The sequence below is a fragment of the Nicotiana tomentosiformis genome, chromosome 3, assembly GCF_000390325.3.
Source record: "Nicotiana tomentosiformis chromosome 3, ASM39032v3, whole genome shotgun sequence".
Classification (NCBI taxonomy): Eukaryota; Viridiplantae; Streptophyta; class Magnoliopsida; order Solanales; family Solanaceae; genus Nicotiana; species Nicotiana tomentosiformis.
The window spans coordinates 128,246,118-128,273,867 of NC_090814.1; the positions used below are offsets into that span (position 1 = coordinate 128,246,118).

At 41.4% G+C, this 27,750-nt stretch overlaps 1 protein-coding gene across 1 annotated transcript; it reads right to left on the reverse strand.

The window, feature by feature from the left end:
• Positions 1 to 14,240: 14,240 nt before the first annotated feature.
• Positions 14,241 to 15,449, reverse strand: LOC138908477 (uncharacterized). Its single transcript, XM_070199146.1, has 2 exons — positions 14,799 to 15,449; positions 14,241 to 14,516 (listed from the first exon to the last, which is right to left on the reverse strand). Exons 1-2 carry the CDS (start codon positions 15,447 to 15,449, stop codon positions 14,241 to 14,243), a joined length of 927 nt encoding a protein of 308 aa, XP_070055247.1.
• Positions 15,450 to 27,750: the final 12,301 nt, after the last annotated feature.

Consider the following 27,750-nt stretch of genomic DNA (forward strand, 5'->3'; position numbering starts at 1 on the left):
ACAAGACTCCAATTGGTATGTCTCCGTACCGTATGGTATTTGGGAAAGCATGGCATCTTCCGGTTGAGTTAGAGCACAAGGCCACGTGGGCGCTCAAGAAGTTAAACCTTGAATGGGATGTAGCAGCCAATCTCCGGGTAGAGCAACTCAATGAACTTGATGAATTCCGGTTTCATGCCTATTCCAGCTCGTCCTTGTATAAGGACAAGATGAAGTACTTACATGACAAATATGCCCGGAACAAAGAATTCAAGGAGGGTGACTTGGTTCTTCTATTCAACTCTCGGTTACGACTGTTTTCGGGAAATCTCAAGTCAAAATGGAGTAGCTCTTTTGAGGTGGTGCACGTGACTCCGTTTGGTGCTCTTGACTTGAAAAACAAAAATGGTGAAATCATCAAAGTTAATGGGAACCGAGTGAAGCATTACCTCGGCAAGTTTGATTAATTTCCAATGATGTTGGTAATATGCGTCGTGCCGCGATGTTAAATCAGGCGCTTCTTGGGAGGCAACCCATATTTTTTTTCTTTCTTTTTTGATTTTCTTCTTAGATCAGGCTTTATTTTGAACTAATTGGTTGTGAGCTTTGTGTAGGAATTGTTTGTGCAGTACAAGACTGTTGCTGGAAAAATTTGCCTAAGTGTGGGGAATTACGCGGACCGCGCTCAAAATTTCACGGTAAGCGAGAGCTTTTCGCGGGGGCGCAAATTGTCAGCGGACGCGGACTTGAAAAGTCCAGAATATCAACTCTCTGAAATTGTATTCGCATCCGCATTCGTAATTTTGCGGTCCGCGTTGATCTTACGCGGCCGCGCCCGTTAATCCGCTCTCAAAATTACGCGTCCGCGAATCCTCCGCAAGGGCATTTTTGTCCGAAAATTTTAGCCTAGTATAAATAGATCATGTTATCAATTTTAGGTTAAGTTTTGTTTAGCAGAGCACATGAACGGCTGGTTTTTCCCTTTTTGGGCAATTTTAGAGTTGATTTACCTTCAAACTTTAGATTTTCATCTTGTACTTTAATTTTATGGCTTATATTTCATCTTTATCTTTGATTTCTGTTGTTATTATGAGTAGCTAGACCCCCATAGCTAGGGTTGTGACCCAACCTTAGTGTGGGTATTTAATGGGTCATGAATTTTAGGGCTTAATTGTTTATAGGTTAGTGATATTTAGCCTAATTCATGCTAAAATTATAGAATTAGTGGTTGCAAACACTGATTCATGCCTTTATGAATTAGGCTCTTCTTGAGAAAGAGGGACTAAGCCTAGGAAAATTAGGCTAACAAGGAATTGTGGTGAACTCAAGAGATTGATAGCCCCAATTAAAGGGTTAAATCTATGGATAGTAATACCCGACTTGAGCCAATTTCACTTGTATTGTATGAACACCCATTTGGGCTTGAGAAAGCCAAATCGGGAAAAGCCACTCAAACTACCGAGAGGTATAGAGTGAGCGCTTATGTGTGATGGTTATATCACGACCCCAATCATAACAATCTTGTCCTAGATTCTTGGTACCCATTAGATACTCACCTAGGCGGAAGTCACTTCCCTAGTGCCTTTTAACACTTGAAAACTTTCACCAAAAATATTGTACTTAGCTTACACTCAGCATACAATAGTATAAAATTAGAATATAATCAATCGCAACAATGTTTGGAAGTGCAATTAGGAACAACACGCACATCTAGATTAGTTAGACACCCAACTCCAAACCAAATTAACTCCCTGTGGAAATTGATCCAGTCGTTGGGTAAAACTGCATCGACTATCCTCGCTACTCTATAGTGGTGTAGGTTTGGCCTCGATCAGAAGGTCACGCCGACGTAAACTCGACAAGTTTGACTTGAGATTGGAGAAAAAAATATATAGACTACCTGAAGATAGGAAAATTACCCTCGGATCCCAAGGAATCGAGAGCCCTGCGCACCAAAGCTGCCAGATTTAGCTTAGTCGAAGGGGCATTGTTCAGGAGATCCTTCTTTATCCCATTGGCCAGATGCTTAGGACCGGGAGAGACCGAATACGCCATGAGAGAAGTCTACGAGGGCACTTGCGTGAACCATTCAGGGGCAGAATCTTTAGTTCGAAAGCTAATAAGAGCTGGATACTACTGGAATGAAATGGAGAAGGATGCGAAAGCCTTTGTGCGAAAATGCGACGAGTGCCAAAGACATGCCTCGATGATTCATCAATCGAGAGAGATACGCCACCCGGTACTGTCACCGTCGCCATTTATGAAATGGGTAATGGATATCGTCGGCCCCCGCCATGAGCACCCGATAAAGTCCAATACATATTATTCACGATCGATTATTTTTCCAAATAGGTCGAGGCTCGGGAGTTCCAGAATGTCCAGGAAAAAGAATTCATCGACTTCATCTGAGATCACATAATCTGTCGATTTGGGATACCGGTCGAGATCGTTTGCGATAATGGAAACCAATTCATCGGCAGCAAGGTAAGATCATTTTTCGGAGAAGATATTATCAACACCTTACCACCCTAGTGTGAACGGGCAAGCGAAATCGATGAACAAAACCATACTCTAAACCCTGAAAAGAGGCTGACCGGTTCAAAAGGAAAGTGGAAGGTTATATTGCCCGAAGTCCTGTGGGCATACCGTAGGACTTCGAAGTCGAGCACCGGAGCAACCCCGTTCTCTCTGGTCTACGGAGCGGAAGCCTTAATACCAGTCGAGGTAGGGGAACCAAGCCTCAGGTTCCAGTATGGTACCGAAGAGTCAAACGGCGAGACCATGGCCACGAGCCTAGAATTAATGGACGAAAAGTGGGAAGCCGCCCTGGTCCAGTTGGCTGCACAAAAGCAACGAGTAGGGAGGAACTACAACCGAAGAGCTAACCTCCGACATTTTGAAATTTCAAGTTAGGGACTTGGTATTGAGAAAGGTAACACTACACACCAGGAACTCAAACAATGGGAAACTGGGCCCGAATTGGTAAGGACCGTATCGAGTCGTTGGCATAACCGGCAGAGGCTCGTATAAACTCAAATCGGGAAACGGTGTACAACAACCGAACAATTGAAACGTGGCACACTTAAAGCGGTACTACTGCTAAGGTACAAACTTAATTTATTTTTTATTTTAGCTATATTACGGACTAACATATGCAAGTACTCATCCATGGGAGAATGTGGCTATTAGGTCTGAAAGCACGTATTGCATTCTTTTTCCCTTGAACCGATTTTGTCCCAAAATGGGTTTTTCGACAAGGTTTTTGATAGAATCCTAGGAAGCTCAACTATATTCAAGGACAAGAATGAAGCTTTGGAATCTCAAAGAGGGCCTTTAATAAGATGTCAAGCTAAAGAGTTGCAAAACAAGGTCATTATACTTCAAGTACAAATTAGGAAGTTATTAATTAGGAGGAAGAGCTAAAGGATAAAGGATGTGAATTGGCTAGGTGTTACAATTGTTTTATGGCCCAAATTTATGTCCAAGAAGAGGAGTATTGGATCGCAAGAGATATCCCTTGAAGAAGGTCCTAATCAATCCACTTTTGGACCATTTTGGCACCTAAAATGTGTCCAAACTTGCAGCCTAATAAGTCCTACATGAATTTACGTTTTTATAACATAAAAGAGCTTACTTGATGTCAACGAAGGGTACAATAGTCGTGCTAGAAGTTGAGTGCAAGTTGGTACCAAGTTGCTTGCAAATGTCTTTCAAGATTTTCAAGATTTCTAAGGTTCTATCCAAGATTGGTTTTGGACCTTCAAGATCCAATCCTAAGGTAGATTGGCTTTTTGTCCAAAGTATTTAGGACTTTATTTCTTTTCCAAGATTTCAAAGATTTTCAAGATTGTTTTTGGACTTTCAAAATTCTATCCTAAGGTAGTTGAACTTTTTGTCCAAAGTAGTTACCACTTTCTTTCTTTGTTTTTTTGGTAGAATTTCGTGGATCCCTCTCTATATAAAGTGTGTTTTCTTTTATTTTTAGGGGAGATTATTATAAATAAAATCAACAAAAATTGTGAGATTTTTCTTGCAGTCTTGTGTGTGGCTACTCTTGGATTTATTCTTCAACCTTCAAAAATCAACTTAAGGTGGTAAGATAAAATCCTTTCCGAAATCTTAGATCACTTCTAGCTATTCAAGAAAGGTAATAAGTTTAGGCTTATTGTTGTTCTTGTTATTCTAAAGGGTTGGGTTTCACAATCTATCTCTTATTTTTAATTCTCTACCAAAGGCAATTAGTTCTTCGTTAGCTAATTGTTGTTACTAGGATTCAACTTCAAGAATAGACTTCTTGAATTGAAGAAACTATTTCTTGAATTCATTCTATCTTTAATTTCTGTCTTTTTCGTTTTCCTATTTTCTTTTAGCTTCCGTATGTTTCTTGATTTTCTTAATTTTTCTTTAGTAATTCTTGAATCCTCTATTGTGTTGTTATCAAGTGGTATCAGAGCATAGGCTAATCAAGATTTAATTTTGATAATCTTGGGTGGTTCTTGAGCAAAAAAAAAAAAAAATAAAAAAAAAAAAACAAAACAAAAAAAACGAAATTCAGCCCAAAAAGTGCTATTGCTCATTATTATTTTCAGATTCAAGTATAATTTGGTTTCCAAGTCAAGAAACAAACAAGAAGAGGGGATCCTAGTTCTTGAAGATTAAGGTAACTTCTTTCCTTATTCTTGTGGGTTTTAGGTTTCTTAAATTCTTTTTTTTCCTTAATAACCAATTCCTATTCTTCCTAGGTTTGGTCCTTCACTTTCTTTTTCCTTTTATCTAACTCCACATTCTTATCACTAAGATTGTGACTAGTAAGATTTATTGGTAAATCTAAAGATTAACGATCAAGAGTTGCTTTGAGTGAAAAAGGAAAGAGAGGTGAGAGTATTAATGTCGCCCAAACTCACACCACTAATTTAGGTTGCGAGGTGGTCGATGCAATAATAAATACCCAATGCGAGTCGGGGTCGATTCCACAGGGAGCTTGATGTGGGATTAGGTATATACTTAATGTGAATGTATGACGTGCCTAAGATTACACTACCATATTTTCAATTGTTGTTTCGACTTCTACTTTTACGCTAATACTTGTAATTGTAAAGCTAAGAGACAATGTTTTTCGTTTTGGTTGTTTTTCAAGTTATAAAAGATCTAGGGTTGCGAATTCCGCCTAGTCAGTTACCTAACAGATTTATAGCTTTAGGGCATGCTTGGTTGATCGGGATAAATATAGCAATCACACGTAATTACTCACTCTATACCTCTCGGTAGTTTGAGTGATTTTGCCCAATTCGGCTTTCTCAAGTCCAAATGGGTATCTCACGAAACAAGTGATAAATACTCAAGTCGGGTCTTACTATCTCTAGATTCGACCCTTTAATCGGGGCTATCAATTTCTTGAGTTCACCCCAATTTCTTGTTAGCCAAGTTTTTCTAGACTTAGTCTCACTTTCTCAAGTATAGACTAAGTCAATTAGGCATGAATCAATGTTTGCAACCATCAATTCTCAAATTCAAGCAAGAACTAGGCTAAAATTCATATACCCAATCATAAATAAGCCCTAAATGAATAACCCATTGAGTACCCATACTAGGGTTGGTTCACAACCCTAGCTAAGGGTTTAGTTACTCATGGAAAATGCAGAAATTAAAGAAGAAACTAAGATAAAATGCATAATAATTGATTAAGGAAAGAAAATCTAATGTATAAATGCTAAACTAGTATAAAGTTCCCCAATACAGTAAATAAAAATGACTCTAAATGTTCAGGTGCACAAAACTTAACCTAAAAATGACGAAAAGATCTATTTATACCCAGCTAAAAATATCTAACAAAATTGCCCCTGCGAAGGTTGTGCGGCCGCACAATTCTGTGTGCGGTCCGCACTTTGAGACTGACTGGTGGGTATGGCTTTCTGCGGTCGCACAAAAGTGAGATGTGGCCGCACTTCCTCTAATTGTGCGGACTGCCCAATTCTGAGTGTGGCTGCATCCTTGCGCTTGGACTGGATCAGGGCTTCACTTTGCGGACCGCACAATTGTGAGTGCGGCCGTATTTTGGCATCCTGCGGCCGCACAATAATGATGCGGTCCGCACATCTTCAAGATCCCAAAACTAAAGGTCTCTGAATCTAGTCTTCTGCGGCCGCACAATAATTGTGCGGTCCGCACTTTGTGAAGAGATTCTATCAGTGCCTCTCCAGAGTTTGCGGTCGCACACAGTATTATGCGGTCCGCACTATAGCCCTTTTTGCCTTGTTTTGGTTCTTGTCCAATTTTACTCCTTTTTGAGTTGATTTTCACTTCTTTGGCTCGTTTCCCAATATTCCTGCAAGAAAGCACATTTCATTTGTTCTCGGGAATACCTTTAAGAATTTTTGAGCTAAAACCTAAGTAAAAGAGAGCAAATAAGCGGTCAAATATCCCTACTTAACAACTCCCCCAAACTTAAACTTTTGCTTGTCCTCAAGCAATTAAGGCAATTTCCCACCTCCATTAGAAAAGGGCTATTTCAGCTGGCCTAAGTTGAGCCAAACACAAATCAATTGGGACCAACAATTACCCACACACTCATGAATCATTAACAAGCCTATGAATTGAATGTTAAAGCACAAATGGCTCTAATGTGACTCTTGAGCATCAAGTGTTGACTTTGTTCATCAAGGAAGCTTGCACTTTCATGCAGGTCACTGTGAATCCCAAACTCCTCCTCCTATACTCTTCGGAAGCTCATCTCACTCACGAATGAATAATTCAATTCAATGATTCGAGAAAGATTCGCTCATCACTCTCAAAAGAATGTCACAAGGCCGGCTCTAAGTACCATATGCTTGCCCCTCATGTAGATCACCACTAATGAAAGCTCGCTCGCCTTGAAATCACGTAGGGCTTTTTCGGCATGTAATGAAGGCTTTTGGACTAAGGAGGGAAATATCGGAATGGAATTGGTTCATCTTCCCTTTAGTACTTCATATTCTCTTTTTGGCTCTTACTTTTTCGACTCTTTGAGTCATTTTATTTTCCCTTAGGGGGATTAGAGGGACTTGACATCACTCTTTCTTTGCTATGCGATTCATACTTTCCTTCTTTGTTATCCATGCTTTAAACTTTTGCTTTATTTTGCATCTTTTCAACCCTTTCACATTATTCACTTTCTTTTTGTGTTTTTCTTTAGTTCTTCCTTTCTTTTTCTTTGCCTTTCCTCTTCTGCATTTCTTTTCTCTTTTCTTTTTTGTGCCTTGAGACCATCTTTAAACTCCTCGTCTCTCCCCCAAACTTATGTTTTTGCCATTTGAATCAAGTGCTTAAGAAAGTTCGGGTGCCAAGAGAGAGTCACTATAAAATGGGTAAAGGCTTGTAGTGTGGTTATCGAATAAAAAAGCTTTAGGCTCAAAAGGGTTTACTAAGGATGATATCATTGGTGGGACATGGAAGGTTTGAAACGGGTCAAGGAAAGCCTACAATCACGTCTCAAGCCAGGCTAACTTAGAATTTCGCCTAGAAACACATTCGGGGAAAGTTCTAGACCACCCGCACGGGTACTTGGACTTGTAACAAAATACCTCACCTCTCACACAACCGGATTGTCAAAGAGAATAGAGTCAAGGGCCCACAACAACTGCATTCAAGATTGAAAATCGCTAATGGTTCAACTAAACCACCCGATGATTGCCTAAGTCAACACAAGAATCACAAGGTAACTAACTAGGGCTATTTCTTTACAAAAACTTATTTTTAACCATAAGTGCGTAGTTAAGTGTGTTGGTACCAAGTGAAGCATGCTTGACCCATATTTATTCATTAATACTACTTGTTTCTACCTAATCATCAAAAACTGACTCGATCCCTTAAGAAGATTTTCATGCCATCCATCGTTGGGAAGAGTTACCCGGTTCACACAAGACCCATCTTTGAAAAGAACCATAGTATTAAGAAAACCAAAGGCTTATTGTTCACTAAAACATAAAAAGAAGCTAACAAATCAAAAAGAAGCTAATAAAGTAACTAAGAAGCTATACTATTAAGAAAACAAAATGAAGAAGCTATGAAATAAAATACTGAAAGTAAGGCAAGTGAATATACAAACCAAGAGGAATAGAATATATACAAGCGGGATGAATATATACATAATGAGGAATAAAATAAAAATAAAGATAAAATAAAGAGAGTATTAAAGTTATTACAGGCCCAAATGTAATAAAATGCGTCATCCAAAATGAACCAAAATAGACCACCCGAATAAGCATTGTCCTTAATGCTTAGCAACATCAAAACAAAAGAGGATAGAGAGTAAAGAAAACTCCCTATATGGTCTCAGGGTAACTGGCAGCATCACTAACCTCAGTCTCCTCCAACTGTATCTCATCATCACCGGGCTGAGGGACAACAGGGTTGGTGAGCATCTGAAGCATCTCCTCAGTAGTGGGGGCAGTGAGATCTGGCTCCTCAGACTGGCCAGCTGGTGCCTCTGCTGATGGTGCTGCTGGGTCAGCTGGTACTGATGGATATGTCTCCATTAGTAGGTCAAAGGGCAAATCACCTGTTGCTGCTATCTTCTTCACCTCCCTGCTCAAACTCTCCACTGCTTTCCTTGAAGCCTGGGATTTCCTCATCTACTTCACCTACTTGGTCAACTCCTCAATAGCACCCCCGTGAGCCACCAGAGTATCCATAATAGTCTTCTGGTTGTCTAGAATCTTCTTCAATGTTTCCTCCACTGATGGAGGGACCTGTGGTGCTGCTGGGGTAAAAGACTATGATGCAACAATACTGGATATGTCAGACAACTTAGAAGTGGCTGTCTGCATCTAGTTGTTAAGGCTCGCCAAAGTCTGGGAGACTCGCAGCGTAGTGAGAGGATACATGGATGAGGCTGGCACTGGTACTGCAGCTGATGGCCTAGAAGATTAAGATGGTGGAATGGCGGCTGTCCCGGTGGAAGGTCCGGCTACTGTGGAAGGCATGAGAGCTGTAGATGGCTCAGCAGCAGCCTCAGAACCCACAACCGATGGCTCGTCAGACTGATCAATGGTGGTAGTGATCTTACCCTTGAACTTTGGGGTGTCAGCACCCTGTAGGTGGTACCATGAGAAAGGCTTCTTGGCCTTTACTTTTGTGTCATATTGCCTCGGCTCCACCTTGGCATCATTGAAATACTCTGTGAGGGTGTTTGGATAAGGGTGGGACTTTTCACTTTTTCGGACCGCCAATGTGATGTTGCTTGACATGATGGCACCCACATTGATCGGGTACCCCACCATAATAGAAGCCACCAAAACTGCCCGGGGAAAGGGGAGGTTGTTCTCATTCAAACTCGGATCAATCCGGCTACACACAAAAGGTTTTCTACCCTTTAGCTTCAAACTTTAGGTAGGCCCGGAGGATAGGAACTCCTATCGTAATCCATGGTGGTGATGGTCCTCGGGCGGCCAAAATCTCAGCTAGCCACGGGTGAGCTGTGTCACCCAGAGTCAACTTCTCTAGGTACTGGACTGCTTCCACGTCTTCGAATCCCACATAAGTGTTCAAAGAGCAGGCATTGAAGCGGACTTTCAAATTTCTCACCTTTGTCACTTTTGTCCCCTTCTTGATATGAGCCATATTGGTGTAGAATGCCATGACCAAGTGCTCATTTGCATCGATGACACTGTGGGTGAACCACTTCCACACCTTGTGCTCGTGGAACTGTCTAAGGACATTTGGATTATGAATATCCAAATCCTTAAATAAGAACTGTTGCTCAAGTGTGAGCGACCTCTGGGGCCACAATTCCCGGAACCTGTTGAAGGTTGTCAAGCTCATGAACCAATCCTCCCACATTTCCTTTTTCTTCGACCTCTCAAGGCCGCCCACTTGAGTTTCCCCCCCTCTACCATCATCTGGGACATTATCATCTTCGACATCAATAGGTACTGGTGCCGGAGGAGTAGGTGTAGAGGAGGGCTCAGAATCTTGGCTTCCCGCATCAGAACCCCCAGAAGAACTAGATGTAGGTTCGTCGCGCAATTGAAATCGCCCAGTGGGTTGGGATGGTTGGGACCGGGACTCAGGTTGGACCTCTATTGAATGACCCTCGGAGGCTTCCTTGGATGGGGCATAGGAACTGGATTCTGAGGGCTCTGTGGCCCTTCCTCTCCTGGTGGTCGGCTTTTTAGCAATAGGCTTCGATTGCACGCGCAAAGGGCGAGTACCTTTTCCTCTGCCTCGGGAGGGTTCACCTCTCCCTTTTGATGTATCGCCTCCACCACGTGATCTAACCATTGTTTGCAATACAAAGGTGCATAGGTTAGTTGAGTTCAAAACACTTCAAATATTTATAAAACAATTGCAGCATAATAGTCATCAAAGGAGACAGTGCGGACCGCACAATTTTGAGTGCGGCCGCAGACTTTCTAGTGCGGACCGCACAATTTTGAAGTGCAGACCGCATAATTGTAAGTGCGGCTGCACATCCTGAAGTGTGGACTGCACAATTTTAAGTGCGATCGCACAAGTCCGTTCTAGAGATACTGATTCTCTGAAGTTCACAAGTGCGGTCGCACACATTTTTATGCGGCCGCACAATTTTTCTACGGACCGCACAATTTTGAGTCTGGCCGCACATGTCCAATCCTGAGATGCTGATTCTCTGAAGTTCAAAAGTGCAGTCGCATAATTTTTTTTCTGCGGACCGCACAATTTTTCTACGGACCGCACAATTTTGAGTGTGGCCGCACATGTCCAATCCTGAGATGCTGATTCTCTGAAGTTCAAAAGTGCAGTCGCACACATATTTATGCAGCCGCACAATTTTTTTCTGCGGACCGCACAATTGAGTGCGGTCCAAACTTTTCAAGCACAATATTTTCCCTAATCAAGTGGTATGCGGACCGCACAAATTTGTGTGCGGCTGCACAATTTGAGCATTTACGACAGTAAAGTTAGGGTTCATGCAATTTTTCACAATTTAGACATGGCATGCACAAATTAACATGATTAATGGTCTAACTAGTCCCTAATAAACATATATGAAGCTACCCATATGATTTTAAGAACTTATGACTAACAATTGACATTTTAGGTCTAACAACTCACACCACAAAAGAACAAAAAATAAAAGAAATTGCAAACTCTAAAGATGTAATGAACATACCAGTTATGAAGGATGCAGGTAAGAATCTACACTGATGAAATGAAGGGAGATTGTGAACTAATTGATCGTGCACTGTATTTGCTTAGGGTTCAAGACTTCAGAGTGATAAAGTTGTGAATAGTGTCTCTAGGTTCTATTTGTAGGTTGACCAAGTCCCCCCAAACTTAAGGCGAGTGCGGACCACACTCTTTACCTGGACCTTGAAACAACTTTGCGATCCGCATATAAGTGAGTGTGGCCGCAGAATTTGTGCGGACCGCACAATTTTGTGTGCGGCCGCAGATTGGCTATGAATTTTGATAGGCCAACTTCAGAGAACTTGCAATTTTTGTCTTCCAGTTGTGCGACTGCACACAGAATTGTGCGGCCGCAGAGTGATTTCTATTGCTGCCTTTAGAATTGTGTGGTCCGCACAATTAATGTGTGGTCCGCACTCTTTCAACACTTAGTCAAAAGGTTTTTACACAATCCCTGCAATGCACATCCATTCCTGCATACACTTCAAAACTAGTTAGCACAAAACAAAGCCTATCTAATGAAAAAGAAAAAGAAAAAGACACATGGGTTTCCTCCCAAGAAGCGCCTGATTTAATGTCGCGGCACAACGCAGGTTACCATCAATTACTTGAAATGAACAAACGCCACAATGTGGCCATCATCAACTTTGCCAAGATAATGTTTTACCCGGTAACCATTGAATCTAAACACTTCATCATTCTTGTTCTTCAAGTCTAATGTACCAAAGGGTGTCACATGCACAACCTCAAATGGACCACTCCACTTGGATTTCAACTTTTCCGGAAACATCCGCAACCGAGAATTGAACAATAGTACAAGATCGCCTTCTTTGAACTCCTTGTTCCGGATGTACTTGTCATGGAGGTACTTCATCTTGTCCTTGTACAAGGACAAACTTGAATATGCATGGAATCGGAATTCATCAAGCTCATTCAATTGTGCCACCCTTAAGTTGGCGGCGACATCCCATTCATGGTTAAGCTTCTTCAATTCCCACATAGCCTTGTGCTCAAGTTCCACCGGTAGGTGACAAGTTTTCCCGAACACTAACCGATACGGAGACATACCAATCGGTGTTTTGTACGTCGTCCTATAAGCCCAAAGAGCATCATCAAGTTTCTTTGACCAATCCGTCCGATTGGCATTCACGGTCTTTGACAAAATACTCTTGATCTCCCGGTTGAAAACTTCAACTTGCCCGCTTGCTTGAGGATGATAGGGGATCGACACTTTGTGAGTAACACCATACTTTGTATGTAAGGTGTCAAAAACTTTGTTGCAAAAGTGCGACCCTCCATCACTAATAATGGCCCTTGGAGTACCAAACCTTGTGAAGATGTTCTTTTTCAAAAATGCCACCACACTCCGAGCTTCATTGTTGGGCATAGCCACGACTTCAACCCACTTTGACACATAATCCACAGTTACCAATATGTAAGTATTCCCACAAGAGCTCACGAATGGACCCATGAAATCAATGCCCCACACATCAAAAATGTCAATCTCCAAGATGGTGGTGAGGGGCATCTCATTTTTCTTAGAAATCCCACCAGCCCTTTGACATTCATCACAACGCTTGACGAGATCGCTAGTGTCCTTGTAAAGAGTATTCTAATAGAATCCACAACTCAACACTTTTGTTGCCATTCTATCTCCACCATGGTGACCACCATATGGCGAAGAGTGGAAAGCCTCAAGAATTTTCATTTGTTCCTCCTCCGGTACACATTGTTGAATCACACCATCGGTACAAATCCGGAAGAGATAAGGCTCATCCTAATAATAGTCAAGGCAATCCCGTTTGAACTTCTTCCTTTGGTTTGAATAGAACTCATTTGGTACAATGCCACTCACAAGACAATTGGCAAAGTCGGCGAACCATGGCATCCCGGTCATAGAAATGGCTAGGAGTTGCTCGTCGGGAAATGAATCATTTATCTCAAGGCCATCATGTGGCCTCCCTTCCTCCTCCAAATGAGACAAGTGGTCCGCCACTTGGTTTTCACTACCTTTGCGGTCTTGAATATCTAGATCAAACTCTTGCAAACGAATCACCCACCGCATTAGTCTTGCTTTAAAATCTTTCTTGCTCATCAAATATCGAAGCGCCGCATGGTCGGTGTGAACAATCACCTTTGTACCCATCAAGTACGGGCGAAACTTTTCCATAGCAAAAAAAGGAGCTATTTTTCGGTCACTGTGTAGTTGACTTGGGCATCATTCATGGTCTTACTAGCATAATAGATCGGATGAAAGATTTTGTTGATACGCTGTCCCATAACTGCTCCGACCGCCACATCACTAGAGTCATACATGAGCTCAAAAGGCAAGCTCCAATCCGGTGCGGTGATAATATGAGTAGTAGTCAACTTGAACTTGAGCAATTCGAATGCCTTCATACAATCCTCATTGAAATGGAACTTGGCATCCTTCTCCAAAGGTTTACACAAGGGGTTCACCACCTTGGAAAAGTCCTTGATGAATCGGCGATAGAACCCCGCATGACCCAAGACACTCCTCACTCCCTTCACGGATGTAGGGGGAGGGAGTTTGGAGATCACCTCAATTTTGGCCTTGTCGACCTCAATACCATGCTTTGAGATTTTGTGGCCGAGGACTATGCCTTCTTCGACCATGAAGTAACATTTCTCCCAATTCAAAACCAAGTTTGTCTCCTCATATCTTGCCAAGACCTTATCCAAGTTGTTCAAGCAATCATTGAAGGAATTTCCAACTATAGAGAAATCATCCATAAAGACCTCAAGAAAATCCTCCACCATGTCGGTGAAGATGGCCATCATACACCGTTGAAAAGTAGCCGGTGCATTGCATAACCCAAATGGCATCCGCGAGAATGCGAAAGTACCATAGGGACAAGTGAAAGTAGTCTTTTCTTGGTCCTCAGGAGCAATGAGAATTTGATTGTAGCCGGAATATCCATCAAGGAAACAATAAAAAGCTCATCTGGCCAACCTGTCAAGCATTTGATTAAGAAATAGAAGCGGAAAATGATCTTTCCGAGTGACTTTGTTGAGCTTCCGATAGTCCATGCACACTCTCCACTCGATCACCGTTCTTGTAGGAATCATTTCGTTCACGTCATTGGTGACCACAGTCATGCCCCCTTTCTTTGGGACACATTACACCGGAGAGGTCCACGAGCTGTCGAAAATGGGTAAACTACCCCAACATCCAACCACTTTATGATCTCCTTCTTTACCACCTCTTGTATTGCTTCATTTAACCTTCTTTGAAGTTCAGTGGAGGATTTGGCATCCTCCTCTAAAATAATCTTGTGCATGCAAAAGGCGGTGCTTATACCCTGAATATCCGCCAGTGTCCATCCTATAACTTTCTTCCTCTTTTGAAGCACCGCCAAAGTAGAATCTACCTGCACGTTAGTCAAGCAAGAGGAAAGAATAGCAGGTAAAGTAGAACATGGGCCAAGAAACTCATACCTGAGATGTGAAGGCAATAGCTTTAACTCCAAAGTGGGAGGCTCCTCGATTGAGGGCTTTGTTGGAGGAGTCTTCCGGTTCTCAAGATCTAAGGACAATTTTCGGGGTTCATAAGTATACGACCCCATTCCTTGTAATGCATTTACACATTCCACATATTCATCCTTCTCATCATCATCATTATTAAGCAATACGGCCTCCAAAGTATCATCAACATTCATCATGGCACTAGCATCATCAACAATCACCTCGGTGACTAAGTCCACAAACGAACAAACTTTGTTGCTATTCGTTTGCCTCATAGATTTGCACACATGGAAAACCACCTTTTCATCGCCCACCCGAAAGGTGAGCTCACCAGCTTCCACATCCACAAGAGCCTTCCCCAAAGCAAGGAAAGGTCTACCCAAGATAATAAACACCTCATAGTCCACTTCGCAGTCAAGGATCACAAAGTCCACTGGGAGGATGAACTTATCAACACAATCCAACACATTATCAATAATACCCAATGGTCTCTTCATAGTACAATCCGCCATTTGTAACCTCATAGATGTGGGTCTTGGTTTCCCAATTCCCAAAGTTTTGAACACCGAGTAGGGCATCAAATTGATACTCGCCCCTAGATCACATAGAGTTTTGGCAAAGTCGACGCTTCCAATAGTGCAAGAGATTGTGAAAGAGCTGGGATCTTCCAATTTCGGAGCCATTGAGTGCACAATAGCACTCACTTGATGTGTCATCTTGATAGTCTCACAATTCATTGATCTTTTCTTTGTCACCAAATCTTTCATGAACTTTGCATAACTGGGCATTTGTTCTAACGCCTCAACCAATGACACATTAATGTATAAGCTCTTTATCATGTCAATAAACTTCTTGAATTATTTCTCACTATTTTGCTTGGCGAGCCTTTGAGGGTATGGAGGAGGAGGTCTTGGCATTGGTGCTTTGGCCTTTGGCACTACCGGTTCTGGTATGTCAATCACGTGTTCCCTAGACGGGTTCACTTCTTCTTGGGTCTCCTCCGCACTCTCATCAATATCAATTTTCACTTCTTCATTAGCTTGAACCACATTGCTTGGAATCTCATCTTCTTGCACCACTACATCATCATCCACAATTCTTCTTTGATTTGAGGTTGTTACATCTACACCTCTTCCACTCCTTGTTGTTACGGCCATGGCATGTCCCATGTTGCTACCACCCTTCGGGTTCACCACCGTTTCACTATGTAGTGCCCCCTTAGGACGAGTGTTTAAAGCTTGCGAGATTTTCCCCAATTGAAATTCCAAATTGCGTATTGAAGAGTTGTGAGAGGCTAATTGAGCATCAGAGTCGGCATTTTGTTTGAACATATTTTCAATCCGTCCCATCTCATTGTTGGAAGAACTTGAATCTTGAGACGGATAATGAGGCGGGTTTTTTGGTTGTTGATACATCAGGGGCTTTTGAGAGCCCGGCCCCGGATTCCTTGGTTACCATTCCAACCCCCTTGGTTGTTGCCTCCCCAATATCCTTGATTGTTGCCACCCCAATTGCCTTGGTTGCCTTGATTGTGCCAATTGCCTTGATTATTGTTATTGTTCCAATTACCTTGATTGTTGGTACCACCACTCCAATTGCGTTGGTGGTTTTGATTGTTCCAATTTCCTTGATTTCCTTGAGATTGCCATTGTTGATTCGGGCCTTGAGAGTTGTTCATTTTCCCTTGCTAATTATTCACACATTGCACTTCTTCCTCTTGCTCATTATATGATTCGTCTTGGTCGAACCCACTATCATCTTGCACAAATTGTTCTACATGGTTTTGCACTTGTTGACCCTTTTGCCTTCACTTGTTCACCATCATATTGACACCTTCCATTGCATTTACTTGCTTAGGACCTTGAACCTGTTGAAGTTGAGCTTTGGCCAATTGATCCATTGTAGTGGTCAACTCAGCAATTGCTTGCCCATGATCGTGCAATTCTTTGTGTAAGTGAATCACATTTGGATCACCTTGAGGAACATTTGCTCTACTTTGCCATGCCAATGAGATATCCACCATTTCATCTAATATTTCACAAGCTTCAGCATATGGTGTTGTCATAAAATTTCCACCGGCAAATAGGCTGACCACGCATTGATTGGTAGTATTGATCCCCCTGTAGAAGGTTTGTTGAATCATAGCCTTGGTCATGTCATTATTTGGGCACTCTTTCACCATAGTGCGGTACCTCTCCCATATCTCGTGCAAAGGCTCATTGGATTCTTATTTGAATACTAGAATCCCGTCTCTAAGAGTAGCTATATGCCCGGGAGAAAAGAACTTTGGCAATGAATGTTTTCGCCAATTCATCGCATGTATGGATAGAATGGTTTGGTAATCTTTCTAACCAGTCCAAGGCTTTCTCCCGTAGAAAAAAGGGAAATAGTCTCAACCTTAAAGCATCCTCAGAAACGTTATTCTGCTTACTACCCCAGCAGGTGTCCACAAATCCTTTCAAGTGCTTGTACGCATTTTGATTCGGAGCCACGGTGAAGAATCCCCGGTGCTCAAGCAGTGTAAGCATAACATTTGTGAATTGAAAGTTGCCCGCCCTAATGCGGGGCAGGACTATGACACTTGCGTACCCTTCATTCGGTAACACCTGGTATGGAGCCACTCTTGGTGGATTTGGGGGAGGAACGGGAATGTTGTCTTGAGGCTGTCGGCCTAGTCTATTTGCTTGAGGTTCAAGAGGAACCTCTTCAACTAGGTCATCTTCCACGTGCACATCCCCCAAAGGTATATTTCCGAGAGGATCATTGTTGAGAGCCATTTTTTTGTACCTACAATCGATTCACAAAAATGTTAGTAACTCGGAAAGAAAAGAAGACAAGTCACACACAAAACCAAATATACAGCAAAATCAATTTTTAGCTCCCCGACAACGGCGCCAAAAATTGATGTCGCCCAAACTCACACCACTAATTTAGGTTGCGAGTTGGTCGATGCAATAATAAAAACCCAACGCTAGTCGGGGTCTATTCCACAGGGAGCTTGATGTGGGATTAGGTATATACCTAGTGTGAATGTATGACTTGCTTAAGATTACACTTCCACATTTTCAGTTGTTGTTTCGACTTCTACTTTTACGCTAATGCTTGTAATTGTAAAGCTAAGAGACAATATTTTTGGTTTTGGTTGTTTTTCAAGTTATAAAAGATCTAGGGTTGCGACTTCTGCCTAGTCGGTTACCTAACGGATTTATAGCTTTAGGGCATGTTTGGTTGATCGGGATACAATATAGCAATCACACATAATTACTCACTCTATACTAGGGGTGGGCGTCGGTCGGTTCGGTCGGTTATTATGAAAGTACGGTTCGGTTTATCGGTTTTCGATTTTGTAATTTTAATAACCAAATCAAACCAAAGTATTTACGGTTCGGTGCGGTTTTTTTAAAGTTTGGTTTGGTTTTTTGCGGTTTAATTTTTCGGTTATTAACGGTTCAAGATTTTTATATCCAGTGTAGACTACTTATGTAACTGAATATAATAGACATGCCACTGATTCTAAGAATTGGCAGAGATTATAATAGACGTGCCACTGATTGATGTTTTTTAAAATCAGAAAATCAGAAATTTTCATTCCACTGGGGGCAATGTCCACTAATTCCATTCCAATTTTCATATGAAAATCAGAAAGCTGTAACCGAGACTAATTATTCTAAGAATTGAAAGTTGTAACAGATGTCTCCTATCCCAGCCACCCCACCCAGCAATAAAGCAAAGCTATAAGCTATAAGCAGTCAATTTGATGTTTTAAATTTTGACTACTCCTATTTGAAAAAAGTTAAGAGATCAATAACTTTATTAGTAGTGGTTCAAAATAGACTAATTTCTTTTTCCTTTTCAAAATCTAGAACTCGAAAGTGGTGTCGCAATAAATAAAAGCAGTAAAATAAAACAAAAAAATAAGTTATAGTATACTTTGCTACCGCCATTAACAAATTTTAAAAAGACACAAAAATGGAGAAGGAAAACTCATAAGAAGAAGGTAACCACTAACCTGAGGAAGAAAGATGAGCGACCGGCGAAAACGACGAGCTGAGGAAGAAGGATGAGCGTCGGCACTCGGCAGCACAACAACAGTCGCATGGACTTAGAGTGACAGAGGAGGAAGTGACGAACCCTAATTTCTAATTTCTAATGAGTAAGGAAGGAAAAATGGGAAATGGAAAGCGAAAGTCTGTAGTGTAGGCTAATTAAGCTTAGAGTTTGGGTAAATTGGGTGGGCTGGTATTGGGCCTTCAGAATTTCAGATGGGGTGGGCTTCAGAACATTAAGTTTAGTAGTTTACATTTTACAAAACTTTTGAGCATACCCAAAATTTTGGTTTTTCGGTTAAACCGAAACACCAAAACCGTAAACCGCACCGAAAAACCAAAATCTAATAATTTAAAAATCGTAAACCGACCGAATAACCGATTAAACCGAAACCGAAAAACTAAAATTCACGGTTTGGCCGATTTTTTCGATTCGGCCGGTATTATGCCCACCCCTACTCTATACCTCTCCGTAGTTTGAGTAATTTTGCCTAATTCGGCTTTCTCAAGTCCAAATGGGTATCTCACGAAACAAGTGATAAATGCTCAAGTCGGGTCTTACTATCTCTAGATTCGACCCTTTAATCGGGGCTATCAATTTCTTGTTAGCCAAGTTTTCCTAGACTTAGTCTCACTTTCTCAAGTATAGACTAAGTCAATTAGGCATGAATCAATGTTTGCAACCATCAATTCTCAAATTCAAGCAAGAACTAGGCTAAAATTCATATACCCAATCACAAATAAGCTCTAAATCAATAACTCATTAAGTACTCATACTAGGGTTGGGTCACAACCCTAGCTAAGGGCTTAGCTACTCATGAAAAATGCAGAAATTAAAGAAGAAACTAAGATAAAATGCATAATAATTGATTAAGGAAAGAAAATCTAATGTATAAATGCTATACTAGTACAAAGTTGCCCAATACAGTAAATAAAAATGACTCTAAATGTTCAGGTGCACAAAACTTAACCTAAAAATGACAAAAAGATTTATTTATACTCAGCTAAAACTATTTGACAAAATTACCCCTGCGAAGGTTGTGCGGCCACACAATTCTGTGTGTAGTCCGCACTTTGCGATTGACTGGTGGGTATGGCTTTCTGTGGCTGCACAAAAGTGAGATGCGACCGTACTTCCTCTAATTATGCGGACTGCCCAATTCTGAGTGCGGCCGCATCCTTGCGCTTGGACTGGATCAGGGCTTCACTCTGCGGACCGCACATTTGTGAGTGCGGCCGTATTTTTGCATCCTGCGGCCGCACAATAATGATTCGGTCCACACATCTTCAAGCTCCCAAAACTAAAGGTCTTTGAATCTAGTCTTCTACGGCCGCACAATAATTGTGCGGTCTGCACTCTGTGAAGAGATTCTATCAGTGCCTCTTCAGAGTTTGCGGCCGCACATTGTATTGTGCGGTCCACACTGTAGCCATTTTTGCCTTATTTTGGTTCTTGTCCAATTTTACTCCTTTTTGAGTTGATTTTCACTTCTTTGGCTAGTTTCCCAATATTCCTGCAAGAAATCACATTTCATTAGTTCTCCGGAATACCTTTAAGCATTTTTGAGCTAAAACGTAAGTAAAAGAGAGCAAATAAGCGGTCAAAATCCCTACTTATCAAGCATTATAGGGAAAAAGTCAAATTTGAGAGACATATTTCCTTTAATATATATCAAGATGTCTCAAACATGTAGTTACATTGGAAGGAGGAGAGCTATGACTCAACAACTTGAAAAGTCGAACTTACAGTATACCGAATGAAAGGAAGACAATGGTAAAGTTATTTTTCAAACAAGTGCTAAAGCGATGTTCTGCAATTTATGCCCTTAGAATTGACAAAGCATTTGGCTATAACTTAATTAGCACTTATATGGTTGAGAAATTGAATTTGCCTTGTGTTGAATATATTGAACCCTACATGTTGAAAGGCGTAAAAGTAGATAAAAGAGTGTTATTGCAATTCTCTATTGGAAGGTATGAGGATGCGATTTGGTGTGATGTCATTCCCATGAATAGTTTTCATATCCTGTTAGGAAGGCCATGGTATGTCTATAGAAGTGCTTAATATAGTATAAAAAAAATAGATACTCTTTTGAGGTTAATGGGAAGAAACTCATTCTTAGGCCTTTGACATTCTCACAAATTTGTGAAGATGAAAAGATTGTTAAAGAGAATATGGAAAAATATGAGAGAGAAAAGAATGAGAGGAGTAAGGGAGTGCATGTTGACCTTCCAAGAGAGGAAAAAGGAGAGGTTGTCTTGAGTGAAAAGAGTTGGATGTCAAGTGAGGTAACGAGTGATCTTGAGAAAAAGGAAAAGAGAAGGCAATGAGATAACAAAAGTCTATGAGGTGGAGAGAGAAAAACAAGAGGGTTTGAGTGAAGAAAAAGAAAAAAACTTTAGTGAGAAAAAAAAGGCTAAGGATGAGGAGAAAGTTAGTCTTGTGATAAAAGTCAAAGAGAGTTTAAGCAAAAAACAAGTTTCTTTACTTCCTAACCCATTAACTCTTTCTTGTTTTAGTTCTTGTGATTTTGTGCAGCCACGTGTTGAAATACCTTTTGAAAGGGGAGGTGAGGTGCAAGATATGGTGGCAAAGGATCCAATTGCATTCCAACATGAATTTGGCGAAATCTATTCTTGTTGGATAGTGGAAGATAAAATCTTGATTAATTTCTTTGTTGTTGAACCTTTTGACTATTTTGATCCATATTTACAGTTTTATGACATGGATTTTCCTAAAGACATTTCTAAGTTAGATCCATTGCATAAAAGAATACAAGGTGATGATGTTCCATTGGTAAATAAGTCCAAGTATGGTATGTATAATTGGTTTATTCGATTTCATGGGCTTTCTAGAACACCTAAGGTATTTTTGGAGGTAATGAACTATACTCTTATTTCTTATGTTGGTGACTTTATTATTTTTGTGGATGATGATATTTTGATGCATATCAAGTCATTAACTGTAATATCTAAGTTCAAGTGCAAGAGTAATTTGCTTCCTTTTGAAATTAAGTATGACATAGATGATTATATATTCCAACTTTGTGAAAAGAGGCATGAAATTTATGAGAAGAGGATTGCGAATGAGTTAAATATTTCTTCTTCTTTTATTCAAGTGGCTAATGAGTTTTCATATGATAAATTGCTAAAATATGATTTTTGTTGTGTGATGGGAAGTCATTCTTCTAGTCATGTTGATTGTGAGCCTATAAAAGTGTTTGCTACTAGTAAAGAGGCTATGCATGATTATTGTGACGTTCGTGATCAAATACTCTTTCATGAGCTTATCTATGACTCTTTCTATGACAGTTTGAGCAAATATTTAGAATCTGTTGATGTTAGAAATATTATTGGGGAAAGTTATAATCACGAGCTTGAATGTATTGAAACTTTAATTTTGGTAATTATGGGTTCTTCTAACCTTCTTGAGAATTTATGTGCTTCTTTGAATAGCTTATATTTAGAAGAATCCATGATATTTGTAATTGACACTTGGCTGTATCATAAAAGTGTCTTATTTGATATATGTGGTAGAGATACTTGTTTTAAATGGATGTGTGATCAATCTTTTATAATTTCTTTGTCATGCACATTTTTAGACTACGTTAAGAGAGGTTTTTATTGGACAAATCTAAGTAAGCATAAATTTTATTGGGATGATGATGTCCATATGCTTTATAAGGTAGTATATATACCTATTAGGCTTAATTGGGTTAAGTGAAAACATGGTCACTATCTTATTTTATTCCTACCAATTTTTCATATTAGTGGATGTCATGTACTGTGCCTGTCTTCATTTTTTTGCAAGGTCGAAATTCAAGGACGCATTTTCTGCAAGAAGAGGGGAATGATAGCATCCTAGGAAGCTCAACTATATTCAAGTACAAGAATGAAGCTTTGGAATCTCAAAGAGGGCCTTTAGCAAGATGTCAAGCTAAAGAGTTGCAAAACAAGGTCATTATACTTCAAGTGCAAATAAAGAAGTTGTTAATTGGGAGGAAGAACTCAAGGATAAAGGATGTGAATTGGCTAGGTGTTACAATTTTTTTATGGCCCAAATTTATGTCCAAGAAGAGTAGTATTGGATCCCAAGAGATATCTTTTGAAGAAGGTCCTAATCAGTCCACTTTTGGACCATTTTGGCACCTAAAATGTATCCAAACTTGCAGCCCAATAAGTCCTACATGAAGTCACGTTTTTATAACATAAAAAGAACTTACTTGATGTCAAAGAAGGGTACAATAGTCGTGCGAAGTTGAGTGTAAGTTGGTGCCAAGCTGATTGCAAATGTCCTTCAAGATTTTCAAGATTTCCAAGATTCTATCCAAGATTGGTTTTGGACTTTCAAGATCCAATCCTAAGGTAGTTGGACTTTTTGTCCAAAGTAGTTAGGACTTTATTTCCTTTCCAAGATTTCAAAAAATTTCAAGATCATTTTGGACTTTCTTTCTTTATTTTTTTGGTAGAATTCCGTGGCTCCCTCTCTATATAAAGGGTGTTTTCTTTGTTTTTAGGGGAGATTATTATAAACAATATAAAAAATAATTGTGAGATTTTTCTTGCACTCTTGTGTGTGGCTACTCTTGGATTTATTCTTCAACCTTCAAAAATCAACTTAAGGTGGTAAGATTAAACCCTTTCCGAAATCTTAGATCACTTCTAGCTATTTAAGAAAAGTGATAAGTTTAGGCTTATTGTTGTTCTTGTTATTCTAAAAGGTTGGGTTTCACAATCTATCTCTTGTTTTTAATTCTCTACCAAAGGCAATTAGTTCTTCTTTAGCTATATTGTTGTTGCTAGGATTCAACTTCAAGAATAGACTTCTTGAATTGAAGAAACTCTTTCTTGAATTCAATCTATCTTTAATTTCTGTCTTTTTCGTTTCCCTATTTTCTTTTAGCTTCCGCACGTTTCTTGATTTTATCGTTTTCTTTAGTAATTCTTGAATCCCCTATCGTGTTGTTATCAGTTTTTAATGAGGCAATAGTAGAATGTGCTACCTTAGTTTTGAAGACCAACCTTAAACCAGAATTGATGATCGTTTGCACCGAATCAACAATATCCGAGCCCTCACAAGTTCGGCCTCAAATACTGGGGGTCATTACCCCTGGGTTAGGATCCTTAGAAAGGAAGAAGTTTTATATGTCAAAGCCAAGTCTTAGTGATTAGGATTTATTTGTAAGTGTCAAACGGTCATACAAACCGTACCCATGTAGCCCACTCTAGCCACGACATAAGGCTTATGCGCCTCCGATCATGTACCCTACATATTAAACAATGAAAGAAATCTCTGCTTCCCTTATACTTTTTCACTACGCATTTCGCTTCTTCGATCCTAGATCCTAAAGCCCACGAGCTACCCCTACTCGGGGACTATCGTCCGACAAAAAATTCAGACGGCCCGGGCTATCGAATCCCGGGCTATCCACCCTGCAAATGGCTCGGAGATATCTGAAATCCGTACTTAGAAAGTAAGGCCCTTACATATAGTCAAACCTATTAAAAGGTTACCCTCGGCAAAAACATCATCTAAGACACTTGAGCATCTTAAAAGCCTTCGAAGGCATGATAAAATGACCTCAAAATAAACAAAAACTAAAATATACAAGGGAAAACTAAAACAGAAATAAGGCATCTATGCATGGTATTCACTAGGGCTCGACTCATCACCAGAACCGTCGGAACCCTCAGAGCCTTCGGGACCCTCAGGCTCATAGAGTTCCTTTGCCTTAGCCTCGAGTCTCTTGGCTTTTTCAATCTCGGCCGACAGGTCAAAACCTCGGGCATGGATCTCCTCAAGGGTCTCTCTCCGAGATAACCGCTTTACGTACTCGGTCTTCGTCTTTATGCAAGCCTCGACCATCTCCACATCAGCCTTATACTAGGCCAGCATTTCCTTTACGTCGGAGGAATCAATAGAAACTGCCTCCAATTTGGACCTCAGTGCATTATATTCTTGGCCGAGGGAATCTTGTTCCATAACGACTGAGTTCAGCTGTGCCCGGAGTTCATTATTTAGCCGAGACCACTTATCGGCCTTGTCCTTTGCCACCCGGAGCTGGTCCTTGATCTATTCCAGCTCTTGTTTTGCAGCCTCTTTTTCCAAACTCAGGAGGTCCATCCTGCCTTTCCACGCCTCGGTCGTGGCCTTGACCTCATCCATCTCAACACAAAGATGGTTGATTAGGTCTATCTTCTCTTGGACCTGCGAAATTGCGTTGTTAGTCACCACGAGTAGCTTCTCGTTTTTAGCCTCAAAGATCCTTACCTTCTCGACCAGGTCAGTGTGCTCCCGCTTTACGGATGAGGCCTCATTCTAAGCCTTTCCACGCCTCGGTCATGGCCTTGACCTCATCTATCTCAACTCAAAGATGGTTGATTAGGTCTATCTTCTCTTGGACCTGCGAAATTGCGTTGTTAGTCACCACGAGTAGCTTCTCGTTTTTAGCCTCAAAGATCCTTACCTTCTCGACCAGGTCAGTGTGCTCCCGCTTTACGGATGAGGCCTCATTCTAAGCCTTTTCCAGCTCAGCTCGGAGAATTGAGAGGTCCTTGAGGGCCTCATCTTGTTGTTCACTAAAAGCCCTGTACATGTCCTTCTTCCGGACTTGCTATTTGAGCTTGAACTCGAGCTGGCTGATTCTTAAGCAGGACCGAAGAAAGCTTTCATGATGAAGCACTGAAGCCTAAAAAACAACGAAGTCATTAGAACATGTCTAAAACTAAGCAAAATTCGCAATGGGTACGAAGAGTAGACGTCTTACCTGGTTCAATGCCTGTTGCGCTTCGTTGAAAAGGCTCAATGTGCCTACTTCATTCATCTTTGCTTGGCCCTCCTCGGTCACCAGGCAACGGAGATAGCTAGCCATACCCACCGGAGCTGACAACGCCCGAGCGTCCACTAGGATAGTAAGAATGACCATTCTCTTACGGTCAGGATCCACGCTCAGGGCAGGGAACTGCCTCACTAGCTTCGGGCTCGTGCTCGGCTCGCCCACTCCCAATGGCACGTCCTTTTTTGGGACCTCTAGATGACCAAATCCTGAGTAGTCCTCCAACGCGCCCATGTCCATGCCGTCAAAGAACATGTTGAGGGCATCGTCTGGACCCAATGCCATTTTGTTTGATTTCTCCCCTTCGGATCGAGCCCCTTCGAACATGGACTTTGTGTGGGACGGCGTCCTCGTGATGTCAATGACACCAACGCCTTCCTTCGGGGTGGGAGCGGTTTCTCGGGAGGCCATGGCCTCTGACTCTCCTCCCGAGCTAGGGGAGGATCAACCTCTTGGCCACCTTTTCCGATCACCACCTGCTCCCCATCGTTGAGGGTCGACTCGTGAGCAATGCACTTAAGGTCGTCATCCTTGGGGTAATCCCTGAGCCGGTAGAGGGAATTAGAGTCTGGCACCCTAGACTTGGTGCTCTTTTTGTTGCTTCTCCTGACCCAGACGGCCACAATCCTCTTCTTCTTCTTCACCTCGACATCCGGGGAGCCCGAGGACTTCCTTTTCTTCTTCTTTTTCTCCTCCTTTGCGGCAGCCCCTGGCTGTCCAGAAACAGAGAGTTCGGCAAGCAAGGACGGATCCTCGTCCTCATCTAATGGCCTGAGCTCGGTGGTCTTGGGCAAACCTCTGAGAAGGGAGAAGACTCAGTGAAGTACAAGTCAAATGTGTGAGTAATCATTCAAGATAGAGCCTCACCATGGGAACAGGACTCCTATTTGCCCTTCGAGAGTTTGCGCCATGCGCCCTCGGAGTAAGATATCTGTTTGCAGATCCCCTCGATCCACTCCTTGAAATGGGGGACTGCATTAGAAACTTGGGAAACCGCTGCACAATGATAAACACAGGCAATTAGGAAAAGAATAAAAGGTAATGCAAAATACTTGAGAAGGAAAAGACTTACGGAATACGTTCCACTTTTTGGGGAACAGTAGAAATTCAGAGGGAATGAGGTCTTCAGTTTTCACCCAAACGAACGTCCCCTACCATCCTCAATCTCGGTCCTCGTCAATGCTCGAGAACAGAGCTTTACTGACTCGGCGAATGAGCTTGATCAAACCCCCCGGAAGATTCGAGGACTGTAGAGATGAAGCAGATGGTCGAGGGTGAACCGAGGTTGAGAAGTATGAAGATTTAAGGATGAAGATATGAAGATCTAAGGAGCAATGTATGAAGATTTGAAGAAGTTAAAGGCGAGTGGAGAATTCGAGGGTAAGTCAAAGAGTTTTGGAATCGGTAAAAGGAGAAGTGAAAAAGGGGTAGGAGATTTTATAGAGGAAGAACAATCAATGCGCGGCGTTTTGCATTCGAGGACAGTCAACCGGCGGCTGACGCGTGTCCGAAGCAAGAACGACGCGACTGATGGGACGTTTTGTTGACCCGTCAACTCGGTCGTAAGCGTACGAAGGAAGAAAGCGGGGTTCACTTTTCGCTTTCCGTCGCTTCGGTAAATCTACCCTCCGAAAAATGAGGGGACTATATGTGTACGAGTATAATCGGGGGCAATGTCTGCCCCGATTATCCGGTGAGAGAACGAAGGGAAAGCACGGATCCGTGAGGTTATAATCGAGGCCAGAAACACCGGGCACGATAAAGCAGTGGACGATATATCCGACATCGGGCATGGTAAAGTAACGCACTTCGGATCGAGTATAACTTCTAGACCTCGGGGGACGCAGTGGATGGTTATGCATGACGGATAGGGGGCCGTAATACTCGCCCTCAACCGGATATTACGACGCGAATCTCGTGCAGTATCGATTATGGATCAACAGTTACCGGAAAAAGAAGATTTTTACCTTTTTAGTCTTATACTAGGACTGAAATTCTTCTACTATATAAAGGGGGAGTCTTTCTTTAGTCTGACACATTGTAACACGCAATTGAAAGAAATAAAAGTTTTACTTTGTCTTCTAGCTACTATTAAAGGCATTACTCACTTGTTCTTTTCTCCATTCGTAGTCCGGCTTGATCCGAGGGTCCAATCGAGGGTGAATCCCACTGTTCAATACAAGATTAGACTTGGTCATCGTATTGCAATTGGTTTGATCGTTTATTTTGTCTTTAATCCATCTATCTGTTATTCTTAA

Excerpts from the sequence above, each read along its gene's own strand:
- LOC138908477 (XM_070199146.1), bottom strand. The coding sequence starts at position 15,449 with ATGATAAAGAGCTTATACATTAATGTGTCATTGGTTGAGGCGTTAGAA. Across the intron at positions 14,517-14,798 it reads ATGCTAGTGCCATGATGAAT|GTAGATTCTACTTTGGCGGT; the intron begins GTTGATGATACT and ends ACTAACGTGCAG.